Source organism: Chlorocebus sabaeus, chromosome 18, assembly GCF_047675955.1.
Source record: "Chlorocebus sabaeus isolate Y175 chromosome 18, mChlSab1.0.hap1, whole genome shotgun sequence".
Classification (NCBI taxonomy): domain Eukaryota; kingdom Metazoa; phylum Chordata; class Mammalia; order Primates; family Cercopithecidae; genus Chlorocebus; species Chlorocebus sabaeus.
In genome coordinates this window covers 1578282-1601006 of record NC_132921.1, presented here as the reverse complement: position 1 = coordinate 1601006, position 22725 = coordinate 1578282, and the positions used below count along the sequence as shown (strand labels likewise).

Here is a 22725-nt window from a genome sequence, read left to right as displayed (position 1 = left end):
TGCTCAGCTGATCTGAGTATCTTTCTATTTCATAGATGAAATACTGCCTGATTTGCTAATAAAAGCCAGTTCGATCTTTAAACTAAATTTTTTGAAACTTCAACAGGGATGAGCGTCCAGCACCCTTGTGCCTGTACCCTACAATGACTGCCGGGCTTGGATGGATGTCTCCACTCCCCACTTGGTCTGCCCTGACACCATCTGGGCAGTGGGGAGAGTATCTTCCTACAGCTGGGCAGTGTGGGAGTCCAGGCTTCACTCACTCTTTGCTGTTTCAGTGTGGGTGAGGCTGTGCTTTTTCTGTCATCTTTGGATGGGATATTCCTATCAAAATTTTTTTTATTCTGCTAGGCTGCCCTTTTCCTAGTCTTTGGCTAGAAAGACCAGACTTTTCTTGGGGATTTTTTTGGTCTGTGTCTATTACTTTTCTGGTTGCCAACTCTCTAGTACACAACATGGGCATGAGACCAAAAGGGAATACTGGAAACTCACTGATGTCTTGTTCTCTGAGTCCAGGGACCTTACTGGTCTGCCCTCTTCTCTCCACTTTTTGATGTTTAATGTCCAGGGTTTTTATCTGTGTTTAGTGGGAAGAATAGGGAGTAGCACATTTACTCCATCTTGGTCTAGAACTGGAAGGAAGGAGCAGTTTACATTTTTTCTCTTTTCTTCTTTTTATTTATTCTTTTTTATTTTAAAATTGCTTCATTTACTCATTTTTAACAGCTTTTTTGATATAGTTTGTATACATACAAGTTACCCTACTTAAAGTGTATAGTTCAGTGTTGTGTTTTTTTTTTTATGCTTTAAGTTCTGGGATACATGTGCAGAATGTGCAGGTTTGTTACATAGGTATACATATGTCATGGTGGTTTGCTGCACCTGTCAGCCCATCATCTACATTAGGTATTTCTCCTAATGCTATCCCTCACCTAGCCCCTAACCACCTGTCAGGCCCTGGTGTGTGTTGTTCCCCTCCCTGTGTCCATGTGTTCTCATTGTTCAGCTCCCATTTATGAGTGAGAACATGCGGTGTTTGGTTTTCTGTTCCTGTGTTAGTTTCCTGAGAGTAATAGTTTCCAGCTTCATCCCTGTCCCCGCAAAGGACATGAACTCATCCTTTTTTTATGGCTGCATAGTATTCCATGGTGTGTTTGTGCCACATTTTCTTTATCCAGTCTATCATTGATGGACATTTGGGTTGGTTCCAAGTCTTTGCTATTGTGAATAGTGCTGCAATAAACATACATGTGCATGTGTCTTTATAGTAGAATGATTTATAATCCTTTGGGTATATACTCAGTAATGGGATGGCTGGGTCAAATGGTATTTCTAGTTCTAGATCCTTGAGAAATTGCCACACTGTCTTCCACAATGGTTGAACTAATTTAGACTCCCACCAACAGTATAAAAGCATTCCCATTTCTCCACATTCTCTCCAGCATCTGTTGTTTCCTGACTTTTTAGCGATTGCCATTCTAACTGGCGTGAGATGGTATCTCCTTGTGGTTTTGATTTGCATTTCTCTGATGAGCTTTTTTTCATGTGTTTGTTGGCCGCATAAATGTCTTCATTTGAAAAATGTCTGTTCATATCCTTCGTCCGCTTTCTGATGGGATTGGTTTGTTTGTTTTAAATTGTAAATTTAAGTTCCTCATAGATTTTGGATATTAGCCCTTTATCAGATGGATAGATGACAAAAATTTTCCCCCATTCTATAGGTTGCCTAATCACTCTCATGGTCGTTTCTTTTGCGTCTTTCAGAAGCTCTTTAGTTTGATTAGATCTCATTTGGCAATTTTGGCTTTTGTTGCCGTTGCTTTTGGTGTTTTAGTCATGAAGTCTGTGCCTATGCCTATGTCCTGAATGGTATTGCCTAGGTTTTCTTCTAGGGTTTTTATAGTTTTAGGTCTTACATTTAAGTCTTTAATCCACCCGTATAAGGTATAAGGAACGGGTCCAGTTTGTTTTCTGCATATGGCTAGCCAGTTTTCCCAACACCATTTGTTAAATAGGGAATCCTTTCCCCATTGCTTGTTTTTGTCAGGTTTGTCAAAGATCAGATGGTTGTAGATGTGTGGCATTATTTCTGAGGCCTCTGTTCTGTTCCGTTGGTCTGTATATCTGTTTTGGTACCAGTACCATGCTGTTTTGGTTACTGTAGCCTTGTAGTATAGTTTGAAGTCAGGTAGCATGATGCCTCTAGCTTTGTTCTTTTCGCTTAGGATTGTCTTGGCTATGTGGGCTGTTTTTTGGTTCCATATGAAATTTAAAGTAGTTTTTTTCTAATTCTGTGAAGAAAGTCAGTGGTAGCTTGGTGGGGATAGCATTGAATCTATAAATTACTTTGGGCAGTATGGTCATTTTCACAATATTGATTCTTCCTATCCATGAGCATGGAATGTTTTCCATTTGTTTGTGACCTCTCTTATTTCCTTGAGCAGTGGTTTGTAGTTCTCCTTGAAGAAGTCCTTCACATCCCATATAAGTTGTATTCCTAGTCATTTTATTTTCTTTGTAGCAGTTGTGAATGGGAATTCACTCATGATTTGGCTCTTTCTTTGTCTATTATTGGTGTATAGGAATGCCTGTGATTTTTGCACATTGGTTTTGTATCCTGAGATTTTGCTGAAGTTGCTTATCAGCTTAAGTAGATTTTGGGTTTTCTAAGTATACAATCGTATCATCTGCAAACAGAGGCAATTTGACTTCCTCTTTCCCTATTTGAATACCCTTTATTTATTTCTCTTGCCTGATTGGAAGGCCAGGACTTCCAATACTATGTTGAATAGGAGTGGTGAGAGAGGGCATCCTTGTCTTGTGCCAGTTTTCAGAGGGAATGCTTCCAGCTTTTCCCCATTCAGTATGATATTGGCTGTGGGTTTGTCATAAATAGCTCTTATTATTTTGAGATACATTCCATCAATACCTACTTTGTTGAGAGTTTTTAGCATGAAGGGGTGTTGAATTTTATCGAAGGCCTTTTCTGCATCTATTGAGATAATCATGTGGTTTTTGTCATTGGTTCTGTTTATGTGATGGATTACGTTTATTGATTTGTGGATGTTGAACCAGCCTTGCATCCCAGTGATGAAGCTGACTTGGTCGTGGTGGATAAGCTTTTTGATGTGCTGCTGGATTTGGTTTGCTAGTATTTTATTGAGGATTTTCACATCGATGTTCATCAGGGATATTGGCCTGAAATTTTCTTTTTTTGTTGTGTCTCTGCCAGGTTTTGGTATCAGGATGATGATGGCCTCATAAAGTGAGTTAGGGAGGAGTCCCTCTTTTTCTGTTGTTTGGAATAGTTTCAGAAGGAATGGTATCAGCTCCTCTTTGTACTTCTGATAGAATTCGACTGTGAATCTGTCTGGTCGTGGGCTTTTTTTGGTTGGTAGGCTATTACTGCCTCAATTTCAGAACTTGTTATTGGTCTATTCAGGGATTTGACTTCTTCCTGGTTTAGTCTTGGGAGGGTATATGTGTCCAGGAATTTATCCATTTCTTCTAGATTTTCTAGTTTATTTGCGTAGAGGTGTTTATAGTATTCCCTGATTGCAGTTTGTATTTCTGTGGGGTAAGTGGTGATATCTCCTTTATCATTTTTTATTGTGTCTGATTCTTCTCTCTTTATTTCTTTATTATTCTGGCTAGTGGTCTGTTTTGTTAATCTTTTAAAAAAAACCGGCTCCTGGATATTCATTATATCCAGCCAAACTAAAGTGAAGGAGATATAGACACGAAAAACCCTTCAAAGAAAAGGGTTTGAAGGGTTTTTCGTGTCTATCTCCTTCAGTTTAGTTGGGCCGGATATACAATTCTGGGTTGAAAATTCTTTTATTTAAGAATGTTGAATATTGGACCTCACTGTCTTCTGGCTTATAGGATTTCTGCAGAGAGATCTGCTGTTAGTCTGATGGGCTTCCCTTTGTGGGTAACCTGACCTTTCTTTCTGGCTGCCCTTAACATTTCTTCCTTCATTTCAGCCTTGGTGAATCTGACAATTATGTGTCTTGGGGTTGCTCTTCTCAAGGAGTATCTTTGTGGTGGTCTCTGTATTTCCTGAATTTGAATTTTGGCCTGTCTTGCTAGGTTGGGGAAGTTCTCCTGGATAATATCCTGAAGAGTGTTTTCCAACTTGGTTCCATTCTCCCCATTACTTTCAGGTATACCAGTCAAACGCAGGTCTGGTCTTTTCACCAGACCTTTCTTGTGTTTCTTGGAGGCTTTGTTCATTCCTTTTCATTCATTTTTCTCTAATCTTGTCTTCATGCTTTATTTCATTAAATTGATCATCAATCTCTGATATCCTTTCTTCCACTTGATTTGGCTATTGATATTTGTGTATGCTTCATGAAGTTCTCGTGCTGTGTTTTTCAGCTCCATCAGGTCATTTATGTTCTTCTCTATACTGGTTATTCTAGTTAGCAATTCCTCTAACCTTTTTTCAAGGTTCTTAGCTTCGTTGCATTGGGTTAGAACATGCTCCTTTAGCTCGGAGGAGTTTGTTATTACCCACCATCTGAAGCCTACTTTTGTCAGTTTGTCAAACTCATTCTCCGTCCAGTTTTGTCCCCTTGCTGGTGAGGAGTTGTGATGCTTTGGAGGAGAAGAGGCATTCTGGTTTTAGGAATTACCAGCATTTTTGTGCTGGTTTTTCCTCATCTTTGTGGATTTATCTACCTTTGGTCTTTGATGATGGTGTCCTTCGGATTGAGTGTTTGTGTGGATGTCCTTTTTGTTGATGTTGATGCAATGTCTTTGTTAGTTTTACTTCTAACAGTCAGGCTCCTCTGCTACAGGTCTGCTGGAGTTTGCTGGAGATCCATTCCAGACCCTGTTTAACTGGGTTTCACCAGCAGAGGTTGCAGAACAGCAAAGATTGCTGCCTGTTCCTTCCCTTGGAAGCCTTATCCCAGAGGGGCACCTGCCAGATGCCACCTGGAGCTCTTCTGTATGAGGTGTCTGTTGACCCCTGCTAGGAGGTGTCTCCCAGTCAGGATACACAGCGGTCAGGGACCCACTTGAGGAGGCAGTCTGTCCCTTAGCAGAGCTCAAGTGCTGTGCTTGCTAAGATACGCTGCTCTCTTCAGAGTTGGCAGACAGGAACATTTAAGTCTGCTGAGGCTGTGCCTACAGCCTGCCCTTCCCCTTAGTGCTCTGTCCCAGGAAGATGGGAGTTTTATCTATAAGCCCCTGACTGGGGCAGCTACCTTTCTTTCAGAGATGGCCTGCCCAGAGAGGAAGAATCTAGAGAGGCAGTCTGGCTGCAGTGGCTTTGCTGAGCTCTGGTGGCGGCTTTGTTTACATTGTGAGGGGAAAACCACCTACTCAAGCCTCAGTAATGGCAGGCGCCCCTTGCCCCACCAAGCTCGGGCATCCCAGGTTGACTTCAGACTGCTGTACTGGCAGTGAGCATTTCAAGCCAGTGAATCTTAGCTTGCTGGGCTCCGTGGGGGTGGGATCCACTGAGGTAGACCCCTTGGCTCCCTGACTTCAGCCTTTCCAGGAGAGTGAGTGGTTCTGTCTTGTTGGCATTCTAGGTGTCATGGGGTATGAAAAAAGACTCCTGCAACTAGCTCGGTGTCTGCCCAAATGGCTGCCCAGCTTTGTGCTTGAAACGCAGGGCCCTGGTGGTATAGGCACCCAAAGGAATCTCCTGGTCTGAGGGTTACAAAGACCGTGGGAAGAGCGTAGTATTTGGACCAAAATGCACTGTTTCTCGCAGCACAGTCCTTCAGGGCTTCCCTTGGCTAGGGGTGGGAGTTTGCCTGACCCCTCGCGCTTCCCGGGTGAAGCAACACCCCTCTTTGCTTCAGCTTGCCCTCCGTGGGCTGCACCCACTGTCTCCCCAGTCCCAGTGAGATGAGCTGGGTACCTGAGTTGGAAATGCAGAAATCACTCGCCTTCTGCCTTGATCTCACTGGGAGCTGTAGACCAGAGCTGTTCCTATTCAAGCATTTTTGTTTTTTTTGAGAGGGAGTCTTGCTCTGTTGCTAGGCTGGAGTGCAGTGGCGCGATCTCGGCCTACTGCAACCTTTGCCTCCCAGGTTCAAGCAATTCCCCTACCTTAGCCTCCTGAGTAGCTGGGACTACAGGCTTGTGCCACCATGCCTGGCTAGTGTTTTTTTTGTTTTAGTAGAGGCAGGGTTTCACCATGTTGGCCAGGATGATCTCCATCTCTGGACCTCATTATCTACCGGCCTCGGCCTCCCAAAGTGCTGGGATTACAGGTGTGAGCCACTGCGCCCAGCCCGGTGTTTTTTAGAATATTCATAGATAAATGTAACCATCACCAACGTCAATGTTTGAACTTGTTCATCATGTCCAAAAAAAACCTCGTACCCTGAAGCTACCACCCTCATCCTGTCATTTTCCATTCCACTGATCCCCCAACCTCCTATCTGTAGAGTTTTTTCATTGTGGTAAAATATAGGTAACTTAAAATTTACCATTTTAACTATTTGTAACAAGTCACTAATTTCACAGTGGTACACATTTCCCAAAATAGAAATATTAGAACATAACAATTTTGCTATAAACTTTATTCACTTCCCAATTTAAATTTTGGGAAGTGTGTGCTATAGAATAGAAGTAAAAAAAAAAAAAAAAAAGAAATGTAAGTTAGTGTATTGTCTTAATTTACCAGAAGCAGAATTTTACATTATGTAGCCTAGATATCCACATTGGCAGTTGAAAACGAAATAGTTATTAGAAAAACAGCTTTCATATGAGCTTTACTTCGCTTTGTGAGCTTTGAAAGTTTCCTTCCTTGACCATATGAAAATGACATTTTGCTCTTATGTATAAAGAATTGTAGTTATTGTATTTTGGAAGTTCTCAGGTTTTCCTTGAAGTGGAATTATTTTTATTATAATCATACTACTTTTAGAACACAGTATATTTAAAAGATAATGTTGGTTAGTTTTTAAAACGTGTAAAAAATTTCATGATTGGGCTTATATTTTATAAAAATTTCCAAGGGAAGAATTAGATGTGATTTGAGGATGATGTTAGTCCATTTTTGCATTGCTATAAAGAAATACAATACTTGAGGCTGGGTAATTTTTGAAAAAAAAAAAAGAGAGAGAGAGAGATTTAATTGGCTCATGCTTCTGTAAGCTTTTCAGGAAGCATGGTGCTGGCATCTGCTTCTAGGGAGGCCTCAGGAAGTATACAGTCATGGTGGAAGGTATTGGGGAGCCAGCATGTCACATGACAAAAGGGAGCAAGAGAGAATGGGAGGTCCCAGACTCTTATAAACAACCAGATCTCACGTGAACTGAGTGAGAACTCACTTATCAATCACCATGGGGATTCATGAAGGGACCACCCTACCCCATGATTCAGTATCTCCCACTAGGCCCCACCTCTGACATTGGGGATCACATTTCAACATGAAATTTGCAGGGGACACACATCCAAACCATATCATATGGTTAAGGAAGATTAAAACATTCAATAGCACATTGCCTTTATTATCATTGAGGATGAGGATGTTACTCTTTTCATATGTCATTAAGTGAACAAAATGATGTGTATCACACATAGTAACTCATAGTTCACTGGGAATGCAATTACTTGTTAAGTCTGTTTTCTACAAAGTCATGTGAGACATTGATTTCTCCTTGGCATTGTTAACATCTGGGTGAAAATAAGGTATTTGTTAAATTGGTGTTTCCCATTTTTGCGTTTTAAGTGATGGTGGTGTCATTCAAATTATCTTTGCAGTTAAATAAAGAATGAATGACATTAAGCATTGTTTTGTTTATCCATGTCCCTTATTAGTTTTTCTTTGCTTTTGCCGGCAGTGTGACTATTGGCGCTGCCCAGAGGCATTTGCGATCTTCTAATAGTTAAGTTTTAGCATTGAAAGATACTAGTGTTAAGAACAGATGTCTATTGTCTGGTTATTGGTAAAATATTAGTGTTTCTTGATAGAAGCAATACAATTTTTTTAAATGTTAGATTTCTCATTCTGAGAGTCTATACACAATTTTCTATGAATCATAAAACTTTGAAAATTATGATAGTCTAATATTTTACTAGTTGTAAAAATGAAACTTCTTTTGCTGTGATGGTTCACAATTGAAATGCCTTTTTTTTTTTTTTTTTTTTTTTAAGGCATAGTACTAATTCTTAAGACAGTATTTATCTAGTTGTCCAGTCCCAGGATTCATTGAAATCAGAGACATTTTCTTAGGGGTTCTATAAGAGTTTCCTTTAAAAGGCATATGTAGGCTGGGTGTGGTGGCTAACACCTGTAATCTCAGCACTTTGGGAGTCCGAAGTGGGCGGCTCACCTGAGGTCAGGAGTTTGAGACCAGCCTGGCCAAGGTGGTGAAACCCTGTCTCTACTAAAAATGTAAAAATTAGCTGGATGTGATGGCGAGCACCTGTAATCCCAGCTACTTGGGAAGCCGAGGCAGAAGAATCTCTTGAACCTGGGAGTCTGAGGTTACAGTGAGCTGAGATTGCACCTCTGCACTCCAGCCTGGGAGACAGAGCAAGGCTCTATTTCCAAAAAAAAAAAAAAAGAGAGGTATAAAATAAAATAATTTCAAGTTTAAAAAATTATTTACACTTGCCAGAATAGAAATGCTTTACTTTTTTATTTATTTATTTTTTACACCTAATAGTATTAGCATGAAGACAGAGTTGATAATAGGGAACATCACAATTTTAGGTAACTGAAGTATGTATCATGAGCTAATTGGCTATATAGCTTCAAATTTCTGGGTTTGCATTTACATAACATGGGATATTGTACCATTAACTCTAATTCAGAAGTTTTTCTCAATTTATGTATAGCAGTATTATTTCTTATTTCAAGAAATTGGTGTTCAGTTTTCTTGTAGAACATTTTAGAAATCATTAGCTCCAAGGTTACTGTATATATAATTCCCATGGGGGAAATGACATCTCAGCTTAGGGGACTATTTCCATGTTCCTTTTGCTGCGTTTTGCTACTAAAGTCAAGGTGTATTTTTCAGGCAGCCATCCCTTTAATTTCATTCATTTATCTGCTGGCTTATTTATTTATTTTAACGTCTTACCCTTTGTCTTAGTCCATTTTGTGGTGCTGTAACAGAATATCTGAGACTAGATAATTTATAAAGAACAGAAATTTATTTCTCACACTTCTCGAGGCTGGAAGTCCAAGATCAAGGTATTGACATCTGGTGAGACCTTCTTGCTGTGTCCTCACATGGGAGAGGATGGGAGGGCAAAAGAGGAAGAACGTGGTTTCCTCACATGGCGGAAGAGCAGGATAGAGCGAACCCATGCAATATGCCCTCTTTATGATGGCATTAATGCGTCATGAGGGTGGAACTATTGTGGCCTAAATGCTTCCCATTAGGCGCTATTTCCTAAGACTGTCGCTTTGAGGATTAAGCTTCCAACACATGAATTTGGAGGGGACAAAAACATTTCAACCATAGCACCATTTGTCTCCTTTGCTGCTGTAGAAGGGAGAGTCCCAATTTCTCATTAGTTTATGCAGCTTGCTGCTTACTAATGACTTATCAATGACAGTTCAACCTTGTAGTTGTATTTGATGAAGGAAATATGCACATTTCTTTATAGCACTTAGTTTTTTGCTTTGTTTTTCTACTTTACTAACATGCAGGCAAAGGGGGAGTGTTTATTTTTAAAGAAGCTTTGAACGTGAGACATGTTTTAAATATATTTCTTTAATATCAATTGGCTTCTAAGAAGTGTTTCTCATCGAAATGGAAACAGTAAGGCTATTAGATATTTAAGATAAAATGTAAGTTTTAAAGCTATTGTGTTGATTTACTTTTACTTAGATACATGTAAATTATGTGCCTTCCAGTACTTGCGAGTTGAGAGTTCCTAATTTTTTTTTTTTTAAACCTTTGGCTGCAGTTCAGATAGCTGTCCTTGTTTCCTACAATGGCAGTGCTCTTGGGTTTGGTATCATCCATTCTGTCGTCTTTGTTCATAATTGTTTTTACTCATTTTAAAAGTATGTTCCCAGAATTATACTTAATTGCTGGAAACGTTGATTTTTCTTGAGTAACAAACCAATTAAGTGTGTATGACACCAGGCAACAAAGACACTTAAGATTCTGCACTTTTCCTGTCTCTGAAAAAAATCCATTATTCATCATCTTACTGTTTTTAAATACTGAGGTAAAATTTTCAATACAATAGGAAAATTGTCTTGGAAATGGAATAAATTGCTTGCCAGTTCAAAGGCTCTATTTCTGGAGTTGAGGTTACAAAACATGATGTTGCTTGTATTCCTTATCTTTTAGAACTCGTTGTGCTAAGTTTCCTGCATTAAACTTGATAAGATTGTGACTTTTACTAAAATAAGACATAACTGTTGAAATAATGAAAAAGACCAAAAGTCTCATTTTGTGTATTATATTACAGTATATTTATGTGGTGTTTTGAATTTTATTCGCATTTTGTATAAATATTCATTTTCTAGTTGACTGTTTTAAAAGAAGCAATCTCATACAGAGAAGAAGAAAATGAGATTTTAAGGGAAAAATATTATTAATATTTTAGGTCTGTTACTTCACAGATCGTGTAATTTTTTTGCCTAAATTATAATGAAACTTGTATGTTGTAAGGATGTTCCGTGATGCTGTCAGTAGTGGTTGGAGTTGTGTATAAAAGATTATCTGGAGACACTACAGAAATTAGCATTTGGATTGGTAGAGTAGGGTGTTTAAAAGAGGGGTGAAAAGAAGTGACTACCATTTCTCCTAACACATTTACTTTCAACAAAGTTCTTCTCCGTGATTATTTTTAGTGACAATATTCTATTCCATCGTATATTTCACCAATTATTTATTCATGGATACTGTGCTTTTTGCCGTGTTTCCTTGGGTCTTTTTCAACATCACAGCACAGTGATGGTTACCTTTGTAGAGAAATACTGAACACATTTTAAATTTCCATGGGATAATGAGAAACCCTGGTTAAAGTTTATTTACATTACAGAAATAAAAAGCTTTCAATGCATCTTCAAAAATTATTCTCCACTTTTACCAGCGATTAAGAGTGCCTGTTTATCCTAGACTGTTGGCCATATTGAATGTTAAGAATTCTTTTTTACATTTGATAAGCAAGACATGGTCTCTTCTTGTTTGAATTTGCATATTTAAAAGTCCTCTGTGTAAGAATGATGCAATGGACTTTGGGGATGCAGGGGGAAAGGTTGGGAAGGGGGTGAGGGATAAAAGTACAAATTGAGTTCATTGTATACTGCTCAGGAGATGGGTGCAGCAAAATCTCACAAATCACCACTAAAGAACTTATGTAACTAAATACCACCTGTTCCCCAAAAACCTATGGAAATAAAAAATTATAAAAAAAAAAAGTCCTTTGTGAAAACAAAAGTTATTCCAGGTTTAAAACCTTTCAATAGCTTTCCATTACACTTACAATTAAACCCCTTCCTGATGCTTGGCCTGCACTGTGTCCCTTGTTCCTACCCATCTCTTCAGCTGCTTCTGGTGTCCTGCTCCCCTTGGCCCGCTGTGCACGTGTCCTGCTGGCTTTGTGTTGTGGCTCTCTACAAGGTCTCTGCGCTAGTTGGCCAGTCTTCCTAGGCCTTCAGGGATTGGCTGCTTTACCTCCAGATGTCACTACTTGGGGCCTAGCATCTTGGGTGAGCTAAGGAAGACCTCTCCCTCACTTCCAGTCTTATGAAAAAAAATTATTTTTAATTATTCATTGTTATGGATACATAATGGTTATGCACATTTATGGGGTACATATGATGTTTTGATACATGCATACGATGTGTAATGATCGAATTGGGTAATTGGGATATCCGTCACCTCCAGCATTTATCATTTCTTTGTGTTAGGAACTTCCCAATTTTATTCTTTTATTTATTTGAAATACACACTAAATTACTCTTAATTATAGTTGCCCTGTTGTGCTACTGAACACTAGATCTTATTCCTTGTATCTCACTGTATTTTTATACCCATTACCCATCCCTTCTTTGTCCCCTACTCTGCACTACCCTTCCCAGCCTCTGATAAGCATCATTCTACTGTATGTCTCCATGAGTCCAACTCTTTTTTGAGCTGCCACATGTGAGTGAGAATGTGTGATATTTATGTTTCTGTACTTGGCTTATTTTACTTAAAATAATGTCCTCTTGTTCCATCAATGTTGATGTAAATGACTGGATCTCATTCTTTTTTACTGTTGGATAGTACTCCATTGTGTTTATGTACCACATTTTCTTTATCCATTCATCTGTTGATGGACACTTAGGTTGCTTCCAAATTTTAACTGTTGTAAACAATACTGCAACAAACATAGGAATGCAGGTATCTCTTTGATAACACTGATTTCCTTTATTTTTGGTATATACCCAGCAGTGGGATTGCTGGATCATATAGTAGCTCAATTTTTAGTTTTTTAGGAAGTTCCAAACTGTTCTCCATAGTGATTGTACTAATTTACATTCCCACCAACAGTGTACAAGGGTTCCCTTTTCTTTACATCCTTGCCAGCATTTGTTACTGCTTGTCCTTTGAATATAAGCCGTTTTAACTTGGGTGAGATGATCTCTCTTTGTAGTTTTGATTTGCATTTCTCTGATGATCAGCGACGTCAAGCACCTTTTCATATGCGTGTTTGTGATTTGTATGTCTTCTTTTGAGAAATGTCTATTTGGATCTTTTGCCCATTTTTGATTAGATTGTTAGAATTTTCCGTATGGAGTAGTTTGAACTCCTTATAAATTCTGATTATTAATCCCTTGTCAGAGGGGTAGTTGGCAAATATTTTCCCCCATTCTGTGGGTTGTCTCTTCAGTTTGTTGATTGTATCCTTTGTTCTGCAGAAACTTTTGAACTTGATGTGATCTCTTTTGTCCATGTTTGCTTTAGTTGCCTGTGCTTGAGGGGTATTGCCAAAGAAGTCTTTGCCCAGACCATTGTCCTGGAGATTTCCCCCAGTATTTTCTTGTAATAGTTTCATAGTTTGAGGTCTTAGATTTAAGCCTTTAATCTGCTTTAATTTGATTTTTGTAGATAGAGATGGGGTGTATTTTCATTCTTTGGTGTATGGATATCCAGTTTTCCCAGCACCATTTATTGAAAAGACTGTCTTTTCCCCATTGTATGTTCTTGGCACCTTTATCAAAAACAAGCTCACCGTCAATGTGTGGATTTGTTTCTGGGTTCTCTGTTCTGGTCCATTGGTCTATGTGTCTGTTTTTATGCCAGTAACTTGCTGTTTTGGTTACTATAGCTCTGCATTGTAATTTGAAGTTAGGTAATGTGATTCCTCCAGTTTTGTTCTTTTTGCTTAGGATAGCTTTAACTATTCTGGATCTTTTGTAGTTTCATATAAATTTTCAGATTGTTTTTTCTATTTCTGTGAAGAATGTCATTGGTATTTTGATAGGGATTGCATTGAATCTGTAGATTGCTTTGGGTAGTATGGACATTTTAACAGTATTGATTTTTCCAATCCATGTACATGGAATATTTTTTCATTTTTTGGTGTCCTCTTCAATTTCCTTCATTAGTGTTTTATAGTTTTCATTATAGAGATTTTTCACTTCTTTGGTGAAGTTAATTCCTAGGTATTTAATTTTATGTGTGGCTATTGTAAATGGGATTACTTTTAAAATTTCTTTTTCACAGTGTTTACTGTTGGCATATAGAAATGCTACTGATTTTTGTATGTTGATTTTGTATCCTGCAACTACTGAATTGATCAGTTCTAATAGTTTTCTTGTGGAGTCTTTAGGTTTTTGCAAATATAAGTTCGTATCATCAGCAAAGATAATTTGATTATTTCCTTTCCAATTTGGATTCCCCCTATATATGTTTCTCTTGTCCGATAGCTCTAGCTAGGACTTCCAGTACTATGTCGAGTAACAGTGGTGACAGTGGGCTGAGAGTTTGGAAGTCTTCAGTTACTATTGTGGATTTGTCTATTTTTCCTTCCGCTTGTATCAGTTTTGCTTTATGTGTTTTGAAGCTCTGGTGGTAGGTGCATACATATTTAGGACTTTTAGATCTTAGTGGTGATTTGATCCTTTTATTATTTCATTATGTTCCTCTTTATGCTAGGCAGTTCTTTTTTTGATGTGTTTGTCTTATATTAATATAGCTACTTAGCTTTCTTTTGACTAGTGTTTCCATTATATACAGTCATGTGTTGTTGAAGGATGGGGATGTGATGTTCTGAGAAATGTTAAATACCATTAATACTTAAAATACTTCCCCTAGATACTGAGTTTTGTACTCCAGAAATATGTTTGGCAATTTCATTGTTGTGCAGCCATTCTAGAGTGTACTCACACAGACCAAGATGATAGAGCCTACTACGCATCTAGCCTGTAATGGTAGAGCCTGTTGCTGCTAGGCTGCAAACCTGTGCAGCATGTTACTGTCCTGAATACAGCAGGCAGATGTGACACAATCGTGTATCTGTGTATCTAAGCATACTGAACATAGTAAAATGCAGTATAACACATAAACAATCGTACACCTGTACAGGACACTTAGCATGTAAATTAATCTTTAGCTTACTTCAACTTTTTTACTTTATACTTTTTTTAATTTTTAAAAACTTACTGACTTTTTTGTAATAACACTTAGTTTAAAACATGAAGAGATTGTGTTGTTGCACAAAAATATTTTCTTTTTTAATATTCTGGTTCTATATGCTTTTTTCTTTTTTTTTAAATTTATTTTTACTTAAACTTTTTTTTTTAAATGTTAAAAACTAAGACAAAAACACACATATTAGCCTAGGCCTACATAGGGTCAGGATCATCTAATCACTATCTTCCACCTCCACATTTTGTCACACTGGAAGGCAGTAACACACGTTGCTGTCATCTCCTGTGATAACTATGTCTTCTGCTGGAATACCTCCTGAAGGACCTGCCTGAGGCTGTTTTACAGTTAGCTTTTAAAGAAAATAAATAGAAAAGGTACGATCTAAAATAATAATAGTATAGTATAGTAAATACATAAACCAATAGTATAGTCATTAGTTATGATTGTCAGGTATTAGATACTGTACATAGGTGTATATGCTAGACTTTTATATGAATGACTGGTAGCCCAGTAGATTTGGTTTACACCAGCATCACCACAAAGATGTAAGTAATGCATTGTACTATGAACGTTATTATGGCTGTGATGTCACTAGGTGTTAGGAATTTTTAGCTTCCTTAGTGGGACCACTGTTTTATATGCAATCCATTGTTGACTGGTATGTCATTATGCAGTGATTAACTTTGTTTTTCCATTTTTTTTACTTTTAATCTTTTAATATTAAATACCATTATATTTAAAGTACTTCCTTTAGATAGTGATTTTTGTACTCCAGGGGATGTTTGGCAATGTCTGGAAACATCTTTGATTGCCACAACAAGGGGTGAGTGTGGGGCTGCTACTAGCATATAGTACATAGAGGCTGGGGATACTGTGGAATGAATATGTGCATAGGACAGCTTCACCCAATAGAGTTCTGTGGCCCAGAATGTTAATGTGCCTCTGCTGGGAAATCCGACTCTAGGGCTTATGATAATATGGCTAACTTTTCACTGTCTACTTAAGGTTAGTATTTTACCACCTCGTATAAACTATAGAGTCACCTGCTCTTCCCTGTTAGGCTTCTTATATGTATTTGCATCTGTTTATGTTAAAAACTTAACCTGACAATTTAATACGTTTTATTTTTAATAGTCATACATATTTTCAAGAACTTTCTGTTGCTCTTCCTTCATTCTAGAAGTTCCGTGTTTCCTTCTGGTATCATTTTCTCCATCGTGAGTCTTTCTTTAGCATTCTTTCAGGGCAGATCTGTTGACAGCAAATTCTCTTAGTTTTCTTTCATCTGAGAATATCTTTGTTTTTCCTTCATTCCTGAAGGACATTGTTGCTGGATATAGATTTCTGGGTTCACAGTTCTTTTCTTTTAGCACTTCAAACATCAAGTTCCACTGTGCTTTGGCCTCCATTTTTATCCATGAGAAATTGACAGGCATTTGAATTGATGTTCCTCTATATGTAATGAGCTGTGTTTCTCTGGCTGCGTTCAAGATTTTTTTCCTTCATCTTTGCTTCTAGTAGTTTGATTATGATGTATCTTTATGTAGGTATCTTTGACTGCACGCTGTTTTTAGTTTGCTGTCTTTTTTAATTGGTAGATTTCTTTCAACAGATTTGGGAAGTGTTTATCCATTTTTTCTTCACATATTTTTCTGCCTCAGTTTTTCTGGTATTCTAATGACATACATGCATGTGAGACCTTTTCATATATGAAGAAATATAGATAAATAGTGTGTATACGTGGGTGCGTGTGCACACACCGCCTTCCCCATCTGCTTAGAATTTCTATCTACCCTAGGATACTTGTAGAGTATTTTAAAAAAAAAAAGAAAAAAAGAACTTCTGTTTTTCTATTCACTTCAAGACTGTTCAGCTTTATCTCATGGAGCATGGATATAATGGCTGCTTTAAAACTCCAATATGTTTTTCATACTGCAAGTAGCGTTTGTTGGTTGTTCTTTCTCTTGACTATTGGCCATATTTCCCTATTACTTTGTATGTTGAGTAAGTTTGGCTTGTATCCTGGACATTTTGAATATTGTGTTGTGGGACTCTGGGTCGCATAATCCTTTGAAGAATGTTTTGTTTTAGCAGTGCATTGACCTGGGTAGATTTCGACCCCTAGTTCTGTTTCACCACCAGTGGGTGGTGGTTGCCATGTCAGTTCAGTTGCAAAGCCTTGACCAGGCCATCAGCTGCCCACTAGTGCTTGTCAGGGCCTGTTGTGTAGGACCTGAGTAGTTCCCAGAGCCTGTCCTGTGCTTATTTGGGTTTGGGCACATTTTTGCAGCTCGGGGGTGAGCCTGGGACTTCTGTTGATTCATACACAGAATTAGGGCATCCCTTGTCCAGCTTTCTCCGCTCTCTGGTTTATCCCACATCTCCAATTTCCAGGGTTGTTTTTTCTCAGCTTTATGCTTTCTGAAAGTCAGGGTTTTCTCTCAGAGTTTTAACCCTTCATGCTGTTGTGAAAGTCTACCTGACTGGGGCAGTTCTCAGGGAAAAGTTGTGTGAGAAAAGAGAACTACCAGGGACGTCCACATCCTGTTTGGACTCCAGGAGCCCGTCTTCCTGTTTCCCTTGCTCTCATAGAGGTGACTACAGGGTAGCCCTGGGAGGGCTAGGAGAGACAAGACGGAAAACAGAAAAAACATTCTGCTTTGCAAGAGCCCCCTTTGCTGGGGCTGTGGCTAGAAAGGGTGGGTTTCTTCTGGAGTCTGCACTCTGCATATTGCGTGCAGTGCAGATAGAGTCTTCACTTTGGCAGGAACTCTGCACTGGACTTCAGAGCCTATTTTAGGCGCCTGGAGCTAAGCTGCCCTTGTCTGGAAATTGTGCACGTCAGGCCCATCAGTTAGAGGTCTGAAAAGAGGAAGAATTACTAGGAATGAAATACGCCAGGTGGTGGTCAGAAATATGATTCCATCGTACATGACATGTATACTTGGCCACTGCATGCGCTTACCTTCACATCATCCGTGCCTTTTGGCCTCTGGGTACTTACAACGTGCTGTTTCTCTTTGAGTTTTCTAGGCAGTGAGGACTGCGTGACTGGGTTCCTGAGACTCACTGTATTCTCTTGAAAAAAGAAAAGTCTTCCATAATACTGACCTATCTCTATATTGCACTTTAGCAGAATGTACTAGAATTGCCTGCTTATGTGTTTGATTCCTATTTTTCGTTTCTGAAGAACTCTTAATTTCCACATATTGTTCCTTTTCTTCCCCTCACCAACAAGCCTTCCAAGAGTTGCATCCTTCTTCCCATGTGGACTTCTGCCCCCGACATTGATGCCTTCCTAACCAAGCTCTGTGCACCTTCCTGTAGGTCCCCCAGTAACCAGTGCTGTGATCACAGACCTGTTGCTCTCAGGGTGTATTCTGTCTGGGTATAATTTTTATCCATGGTCTGCCATTGCTAGGGCCCCCAGTCCTGTTTTCCCCCAAGCTGCCTAGCTGTGATCCAGACTGGACTCTGGACCTGGCTTTGTCGGTTTGGAATACTTACTTTTCTCCTTATGTGTCAATTAAGGATGGTACTATCTCTGTCCCTTATTTATGTTTTAGTAGTGGGTTTTGGTTAGTTTTAGCTGACTTCTGTATAGAATTTAGAGAATGTGAAAAAAGATTTCAATATAAGTGACTGCCTTTATCCCAGAGAGGAACCCACAAGTCTGCTTTCGTATTTTTCACATTGTGACAATACCTCCACAAATACTTGATGCAAAATTCAGTAAGATAGCACTTGTTGAATCACCATTATCGTTTCTGACAAATTGTTCTTAAAAAGGTAAGTTTTTATTTTTTAAAGATAAATTATGTTTGTGATTGAGGAGGGATAAAAGGAACAGTTTTGATGATAGGCTACCTGTTTCTTGGCATCAAGAAGATTGTTGAGCTTTAAAAGGTATGCTGGTTGTTGAGATTTTTTCATTGAATAGCACGTTTTAGTGAAGAGAATAACAGAATAAATGGGACATAGCATCATTCCCCAAAGATTATCAAGTCTGTCAGCAAACCAAAGGATGATGTTGATACTTTTCAGATACAGACAGCTACATATTGTTGAAAGTCACTTCTAGAATGTTGGCTGATGATGTAAAGTTGTGTAACATAGAGTGTTTAGATGTTGCTTGGAGTGAACATTCTTTGCTGTAGTCATGTTTCAGAAGATTGGTGTTTTCTGACTGGATCAAGTGCAGTGAGGAGCTGTTGAGCAGCATTGGTTGTGCTGTCAGGCTGGCCATCCGCACCACAGATGCCTCCAGGATTACGCTCACAGCACAGTTAACAGAGACTTCTTCAGCTAGCACAGGCCTCGCTGGGCAGCTTTTTTACCTTAGCTAACATTCCTTTGCAAAAGAAAGCAGCCTCTGCAGTCTTATTTATAATGCTTTACCTCAGCTGAAGACAGCCTAATTTGAGGAAATACTGTCCCTAAATGAAACACACCGTAAAGAAGCCTGCTTGGCCTGTCTCAGCAATCTGTTTTTACTCTAACTAGGTACCAGCTGGAGGATGAGTCTGCGCATTTGGATGAAATGCCACTAATGATGTCTGAAGAAGGCTTTGAGAATGAGGAAAGTGATTACCATACCTTACCACGGGCCAGGATAATGCAAAGGAAAAGAGGACTGGAGTGGTTTGTCTGTGATGGCTGGAAGTTCCTCTGTACCAGGTTTGTTATCCGTTGCTACCTAATTTCCTTATACGCTAAGCTTACTTATAAGCTTAGCTTCTAATATACTTATTAGCTATATTAATATAAAAACTCAAGGAGATATTTCTTAAATGATATCATGCAGATTATTAGTACATTAATCAAAGCCAAACAGTGCTAATATGAAAAGAAAGGAGAACCAAATTAATTATCTTATGAGAAGTTTTAATGGTTAAAACCTGGAGGCCAGGTGTGGTGGCTCATGCCTGTAATCCCAGCACTTCAGGAGGCTAAGGCGGGCAGATCACTTTGAGCTCAGGAGTTCGAGACCAGCCTGGACAACATGGCAAAACCCCATTTCTACTAAAAATACAAAAATTAGCTGGGCGAGATGGTAAGTGCCTGTAATCCCATCTACTAGGGAGGCTGAGGCAGGAGAATCACTTGAACCTGGGAGATGGAGGTTACAGTGAGCCGAGATCGAGCCCCAGTACTCCATCCTGGGCAATGGAGTGAGACTCTGTCTCAAAAAAAAAAAAAAAAAAAAGCTGGAGAAAATTAGTGACTTTATAGCTAATGCATGATAGAATTAATCCTGGTTACTCTATCAACATTTATAAATGGTATTTCTTTTTCTTCCCAAAAGTTAGATATGGCCCTATATTCCTCCTGTGTATCTTTTACTCACATTCACTTATGTTTTTCCTATATTTTGCTACATTTATTATTCTTTTTACATCTTATTATTTTTCTGAGTCATTTCAGATTAGATTGATTACTTCATTCCTCTTCTTAATTCTTCAGTGTGTATTTTCTAAGAAATAGGTATTTTCTTATGTAAACTTAGTTCAGTTATCAAATTCAGGAAATTTAATATTGATACAATGCTTTGTATCTACTTTAAATTTATATTTCAATGTTGTCTATCATCCCAGTAATGTCCTTTGTAGCCTTATTTTCTCTAGTACTGGGTATGATCACATGTCACATTTAGGTGGCATGCTTTTTTAGTGTCTTTTAATCTGGAGTAGTAGTTTAGTGTTTATCTTTAATTCCATTGACATTTTGAAGAATGAAGATCAGTTATTATACAGAATGTTTCACATTCTGTTTTGTTTGTGTTTCCTTGCAGTTAAACTCAGCTTAAGCACCCTCTGTGGAATCCTGTCTAAGTGATGCTGTGGCCTTCTCAGGGTGTTTATTAATATAAAAACTCAAGGAGATATTCCTTAAGTGATATCATGCAGATTATTAGTACATTAATCAAAGCCAAACAGTGCTAATATGAAAAGAAAGGAGGCCGGGCACGGTGGCTCATGCCTGTAATCCCAGCACTTTGGGAGGCCGAGACAGGCAGATTACGAGGCCAGGAGATCGAGACCATCCTGGCTAACACGGTGAAACCCCGTCTCTACTAAAAACTACAAAAAACTAGCCGGGCGAGGTGGCGGGCGCCTGTAGTCCCAGCTACTCGGGAGGCTGAGGCAGGAGAATGGCGTGAACCCGGGAGGCGGAGCTTGCAGTGAGCTGAGATCCGGCCACTGCACTCCAGCCTGGACAACAGAGCGAGACTCCGTCTCAAAAAAAAAAAAAAAAAAAGAAAAGAAAGGAGAGCTAAATTAATTATCTTATGAGAAGTTTTAATGGTTAAAACCTGGAGGCCGGGTGTGGTGGCTCATGCCTGTAATCCCAGCACTTCGGGAGGCTAAGGCGGGCAGATCATTTTGAGCTCAGGAGTTTGAGACCAGCCTGGACAACATGGCGAAACCCCATTTCTACTGAAAATTCAAAAATTAGCTGGGCGAGATGGTGAGTGCCTGTAATCCCATCTACTAGATCTGGCTCGGTCTCCCTTAGTGTTGGGATTATAGGTGTGAGCCACTGTACCCAGGCCCAAATATTTTCTAATTTCCATTGTCATTTCTACTTTAAATCCATGTTTAATTTAGAACTATGTTGCTTGATTTCCAAAGTTAGAGATTTTTTCTAGTTAACTTTTTATAATTATTATCATTTTAAATAGGGACCAGGTCTTGCTGTGTTGCCCGGGCTGGTCTTGAACTCCTGAGCTCAAGTGGTCCACCTCAGCCTCCCAAAGTGCCAGGGTTACAGGCATGAGTCACCATGCCTGACCTGTTTTTTGCAGTTATCTTTTTGTAATTGATTTGTATCTGAATATCATGAGGCCATTTACTTATAATTTAAAAAAACAGGCCAGGTGCGGTGGCTCACACCTGTAATCCCAGCACTTTGGGAGACTGAGGCAGGCGGATCACGAGGTCAAGAGATTGAGACCATCCTGACCAACATAGTGAAACCCTGTCTCTACTAAAAGTACAAAAATTAGCTGGGCATGGTGGCGTGCACCTGTAATCCCAGCTACTTGGGAGGCTGAGGCACGGAAGAATCACTTGAACCCAGGAGGCAGAGGTTGCAGTGAGCCGAGATCATGCCACTGCACTCCAGCCTGGCAACAGAGCGAGACTTTGTCTCAAAAAATAAAATAAAATAAAATAAAATAAAATAAAATAAAATAAAAATTACAGTCTTTGTAATGTGTTGAGACTCACTTTATGGTTCATCATATAGACAACTTGTAGCAAATTTTCTCTGTGTATTTGAAAATAATTTGTATTTTTCAGTTGTTAAGTGCACTGCTCTGTATGTCAGTGAAGTCATAGTTGTTGGTTGTCTAGTTCAAATCTGTTGCTGTTCATGGTTTGCTTGTTTGTCAGTTACTGAGAGACTTCATGAGTTTCTAAACATCATTGTGGATGTGTCTATTTCTTTTGGTTAATTTTGGAGTGTGTTATTAGATGATGCACATTTAGGATTATTAACCTATTCACTTGACCTTTTATTGTCTTTAAATGCCCTCTTTTATCTTTAAAAATGTTTTGTGAAGACTTGTCTAATTTCAATAAAACTATACCAGCTTTCTTTGATTAATGTTTGCATGGTATATATTGTCATTCTTTTACTTTAAAAAATAATTTTTTTAAAATTTTGAATTTGGAAATAATTAGAGAGTTACAGGAATTGCAAAAATGATATAGACGGGTCCTGTATTAGTTCATTTTTACACGGCTAATAAAGACATACCTGAGACTGGGCAATTTACAAAAGAAAGAGGTTCTGTTGGACTCACGGTTCCACATGGCTGGGGAGGCCTCACAATCATGGCGGAAGACAAGGAGGAACAAGTCACATCTTATGTGGATGGCAGCAGGCAAAGAGAGCTTGTGTAGAAAAACCCGTTTTTAAAATCATCGGATCTCGTGAGACTCATTCACTATTACGAGAACAGCCCAGGAAAGACCCTTCCCCGTAACTCGATCACCTCCCACCGGGTTCCTCCCACAACACATGGGAATTGTGGGAGTTAAATTCAAGATGAGATTTGGGTGGGGACACAGCCAAACCATATCAAGTTTCTTGTATTTTTCACCCAGTTTACCCCAGTGGTTACATCTTATGTAACTATAAT

General features: G+C 38.9%; 1 protein-coding gene across 7 annotated transcripts in view; it reads left to right on the top strand.

The window, feature by feature from the left end:
• Window positions 1-22725, top strand: part of ATP9B (ATPase phospholipid transporting 9B (putative)) — a 293323-nt gene that overhangs the window by 7007 nt on the left and 263591 nt on the right. For 6 of the 7 annotated variants that reach the window (XM_008013727.3, XM_008013730.3, XM_008013726.3 and 3 more), the window contains exon 2: window positions 19083-19256. In XM_008013727.3, the coding sequence (XP_008011918.2) occupies window positions 19083-19256 (174 nt within the window). Of the gene's footprint in view, window positions 1-19082; window positions 19257-22725 lie in introns of those variants that run through there. The other variant, XM_073006230.1, reaches the window with a different exon arrangement.